The 5,101-nt window shown below is 33.3% G+C and overlaps 1 protein-coding gene across 2 annotated transcripts; it reads right to left on the bottom strand.

The window, feature by feature from the left end:
- Positions 1-844: 844 nt before the first annotated feature.
- Positions 845-3,845, bottom strand: LOC144563240 (uncharacterized). 2 transcript variants are annotated; one of them, XM_078312681.1, is made up of 2 exons: positions 3,761-3,845; positions 845-2,435 (listed from the first exon to the last, which is right to left on the bottom strand). In XM_078312681.1, the coding sequence occupies exon 2, from the start codon at positions 2,377-2,379 to the stop codon at positions 982-984; it is 1,398 nt and encodes a 465-aa protein (XP_078168807.1). In that variant the 5' UTR covers positions 2,380-2,435; positions 3,761-3,845; the 3' UTR covers positions 845-981. The 2 variants fall into 2 exon arrangements, with proteins under 2 accessions (XP_078168807.1, XP_078168808.1); XM_078312682.1 differs by having other exon boundaries at positions 845-2,430.
- Positions 3,846-5,101: the final 1,256 nt, after the last annotated feature.

Here is a 5,101-nt window from a genome sequence, read left to right as displayed (position 1 = left end):
AATTTCGGAAGGATACAATGAAACAAAGAGAAGAAATTTGCTGCTGAAATTAATTTCTATTGCTTGATTAAATTCGATTACAACATGCTGAATTTATAGCACAACAACAAGACTAAATTTGGAACATCTAAATTTAGTACCCCACTACCTATCCTCCTTACAAGCTGAACTTACTTGACTAATTATAGAACCCACTAACTCTTACATGCTCCATAACTAATTATAGCACTCCAAATATAAAGAGATGAATTTAGATCAACTCTCAACATAATTCTAAATGAGGAAAGCTAATTTTGGATCAACTTTCAACAGATGATACCACTCTCTCGCAATACTTGGACATCTTCTTCTGTTTTCAACAAGCAAGCCATGCATGCGAAATGAGCCGTGAAGGGTTTTCCACAGTCTGTGTACTGAGATTCAAATCTTAAAAGACTTTCATAGAGTACCCTTTTTAATGGAGTAGGATTCCAGGGTGTTAATTGCATCACTGCAGATACTCTCTTGTTGTCAGAGTAAGACACATCAATGGTGGTATGAACGTACGTAGAAAGGTCTTGGTTTGCTTAAAGCATAGATTTAATAAATTATAGATTATTAATTAGTTGGCATGGTAGTAAATTAATTAATTTTTTTACCATATTAGAACTTTTGGAGAAACACTCATGATTCGGAGGAAATGTATGTTCTCATAAGAATAGTTCAATTTTAATAAAGAAAGATCCATACATAAACTTGTATAGTTGAATAAGTTGTTTATTAGGTGAAATAATATTGTACAACGAGAGCAATGGTAAAAATCACACATTGTCGCACATAGGCACATAAAAATGACAAATGAATTACATTGAAAAAAAAAATTACAAAGATAAACCCCCGGTTGGCACCCAATTTAAATTGCATAAGTGATATTATGAAAAAAAGAAAATTAAGGATACAAAGATGATGTATAAAAATAGGTGCAAACTTCGCTTAGCGCAATCATTGTTGTTTGTAGCTAAGCACACTATATTTGGTTTGAATAAAAGAAAGTACGGTTTGAATAAAAGTAAGGATAAACAATATGATGCCGGCGATGACGGAGATAATTATCCATGGATTGGAGCAGTAGCGTTTCTTGAACTCTCCATATACTCTATATACACTTTTTTTATGATGTGCCATCACATTCTTCTCCAATGTGACCAGCTTATTCGGCAAACGGTGATTACGGGAAATAAAAGTTTTAAGCTCTTGTACAAAAAGCAAAACATCCTTGTCAAACGACGTTGGGCTGTCGATGACACCACTATCTAGCAATACTTGGACATCTGCTTCTGTTTTCAACAAGCAAGCCATGCATTTGAAATGGACCATGAACGGGATTTCACAGTCTGTGTACAGAGTTTCAAATCTTAAAAGACTTTCATAGAGTACCCTTTTTAATGGACTAACAAACAAGGGTGTTAATTGCATCACTGCAGATACTCTCTTGTTGTCAGAGTAAGACACATCAATGGAGGTATCCATATCCCTTTCGAAAACAGTTTGAGATAATTGCAACTTTGTTGCACTAGGTATATGGAAGGAGTTAAACCACCTAGTTGGATCCGCCACATACTTCTCATCAGGTTGTCGAGACCAATGGAAGATGTGTACTAGATGTTTGAAGCCACCTTCAGGAACGGTACTACCGTCCAATTTAGACGGGTGATCAATTGGATACGTGTCTTTCATGAATAAGCGCGCAAGTTTGTGTATTGGGATAACACAAAGTTTGCTCAAGTTGGAAAACTCTGTATATACAGCTTCAACAAAAACCCACGGTATCTGGTAGTTCATGGTGAACAAGTACTTTAAAATTTGCAAACTATCTTCTCTTACAAACTTTAATAAACTATTAATGTCTATAACAATTAAACCTATTGGATGACTATTTTTGTCATTCACTTTATCCATAATAACCTTTCGGCTCTCTTCCCCTGAACGGAAAAGCATCACAAATATTAAGAAGCAACTATTGACCATTAGGTGTTCTATGAAACGTTTGCTATTTTCAGCACGAAATTGTTTATTGACCCTATGATAGTAGCTCCAGGCTAGAGCTTCCTTCTTTTGCAAGTATTCAAGGTATGAACGTACGTTGATATCATACCAGTGTGTCATACATGCAAAAATTTGCCACTTCTCGGTTTCAGGTAAGAAAGAGACCCCAAAATCATCCCAACATTGCCAATTACCAAATATTGATGGCAATTCTTCAAGGTTGCTATCCATTGATGGTCTGGTTGCATGGGAGAAGCCCGGAGGGATGTGTCGAGCTCCTATCTCCGCAACCCACTCATCCATTTCTTTTGATGTGGATATTTCCTCTAGTGGTTGTATTTCATCATTACTCATTTTTGTTGATGTGGATATTACTGACCCTCTTCCCGATTAATCGACAACAAGCTGTTCTGAAATAATGTGCAACGTGATTAAAAAATCAATACGTACATATGTTAATCGAAGAATCATGGAAAAACCATATCAAAAGAAGTTAAGGTTTCTTTAGATAATTTGTTGCTTTCATGTAAAAACTGATCAATTTACACAAGTAAAACTAGGGTGTCAAATGGGTAAAACTACGGATCGGTGAGGGCATTTTTATAACCATATGAAATCAGTTTTATATATCCACACAATTATCCTTATCCGTTAAGATCACAGATAATGAAAAAAAAACTAATGGGTAATTAACAAATAAATAGATATAAAGCTTATATAATTTAGCTAAAAAATAACAAATAAGTATTTATATTAAATATAAAAATTATTATTAATTATTTTAAAATGTAATTTATTAATAAATAAAAATATATAAATGTTATATTAAATAAAATTATATAAAGTGTTGTACAAACTAATTTTATCATAATTTACTATAAAAATATTATATAAAATGTTGTAAAATCAACGTAATCATAATAATAAAACTTAATAGTTATACATACAAATAAATAATTATTTTAAATAATTTTATTTGAACAATTATTCTCAAATAAGTACGAAATAACTCTTATACATCATCCTAATATGATAAGATAACATAAAAGTTTCTCACTTGTGTCCATACTTGTTAAATTTTCCAAAAAAAAAAAAAAAAAAAAACTCTTTACTCGATCATACCCGCTTTATGAAATATGATATGATTCGGGTAGACTGATTTATAAAAAGGTTTCATTGACATCCTACATAAAGCAATAGACATTGAAAAGAAAACTCTCCCACTTAAGTAACAAAGGTCAATATATATGAGATGATAGATGATATATATATTATTAATCAAACTATGAGATATATATCTTTCTTTTTTAGACGACTAAATGCAAGATTTAAGCCCTCGAGATAGTTAAAGATTGAACCGTAGCGTTAAGCCTAGATATATAAAAATTGTTACAAATCAACGAGGCACTCTGCTTAATACTTAAAATGAGAATTCAGATCACTATACAGTCTTAAAATGATCTACACAAATCTACTGCAAACTAAACCTTAATTACTTATATATAGATAACGTCCTGATCAATAATTGATCTAAGGTAAGTAATACCATGCAAAACAAAAGCCACGTATCCTCTGGGATATAAAACTAATAACACCGACGTACTATTCATAACATCTAGTCAGCATATATACATACACACTGAACCTATTGTGAAAATTTACCAATCGGACAAATAAAAATTAGTATAAAAACAAGGCTAAGAATTAGAGAGAAAATGTAGAGATATATATGTACCAAAGAGGAGAGGACGAAGTCTTCGTGTCAATGGTTCTTTCTCCAATTGATGAGGAGGCCAATTAGAAAACTTAGGAGATTTATAGAGGTTAATGGGCAAAGTGGACAAGAGAATACTATACAGATCCTCTGCTACGCATTCAAAGTCTCTCCGTGTAGCGAGCTATGTAGATTGGACAGAATCATAGTGACAAACGAATGGTTCGGGTTCAGTTCGGCGGGATCAAAAATTCGTGATTCGGGTCTAATTCGAGTATAATTCAGTACAATAAAGAGAAAAAAAATAAAAATAAAAACCAGCAAAAAAAATAAAGAGAGAGTGATCCAGACTAGGCCTGAGCAAAAAAGCTCGAACTCGTAACTCGCTCATTTACAGCTCGTTTAACTCGGCTCATTTACAACTCAGCTCATTTACAACTCAAGTTGGTCAACTCGTTTAATAAATGAGCTGAGTTCTAGTTGATCCCAACTCGCTCATTTATAACTCGAGTTACATAAAGTTACATAGCATTGGTCACAATAAATCTCAAAATAATCAAACCCGAATCTCTAGACTGTTATTTGTGCTTTGAGATTCGTGTAAAATATGTTTGAACTTGTGTTGTAATACTATTACTGGTTAAACGAGTTATAAACAAGTTGTTGGCCAACTCAAGTTAATAACGAGCTGAGTTTGAACTTGTGTTGTAATACTATCACTGGTTAAACGAGTTGTGAGCCAACTCGAGTTGATAACGAGCTGAGTTCGAGTTGGCTCTACAACTCGTTATTATCATTTCAACTCGAGTTGGCTCGCTCGTTTATTAAACGAGTCAAGTTCGAGTTGGGGATAACTCGCTCAAACTCGACTCATTTACAGCCCTAATCTAGACTAGTGCCTAACTCACGTGAATGCTCTAGGGCCATTTCAATTTGGATCAAAACATAAAGTTTAAACCAATTCCATATGAGTCTTACCACTTCATTTTAAAGTTTAAATCAAAAAATTTAGTGGAAACCACCTGTCGCTTTCACACTGGACAAAAGAATGATTTCACCACCATGTGCACCAGACGGCGAAGTGACACAGCAGACAAGAAAAAAATACACAGCAAACAAGGAATTCTTTCTCTCAGTAGGAGCGGCGAATTTTTAAGTAGAAAACGCGGATAAAACAGTAAATTCATAAAATTTGCGAATAATTCGTGAATTAACCCTTTAATTCGCGAATCATCGAATTAAACATGGATTGATCCGCTAATAGCTAAAAAATATTTAATTGACGAATTAAACGCATATTCTGTTACTATGGTCAAAATAGGTCCCATAAAATTTTCTTTTGTTATTCTTTATTTTCCTTCA

This window comes from Carex rostrata, chromosome 12 (assembly GCF_964058835.1).
Source record: "Carex rostrata chromosome 12, lpCarRost1.2, whole genome shotgun sequence".
NCBI classification, from domain to species: Eukaryota; Viridiplantae; Streptophyta; class Magnoliopsida; order Poales; family Cyperaceae; genus Carex; species Carex rostrata.
This window is presented reverse-complemented; position numbering and strand designations above follow the sequence as displayed.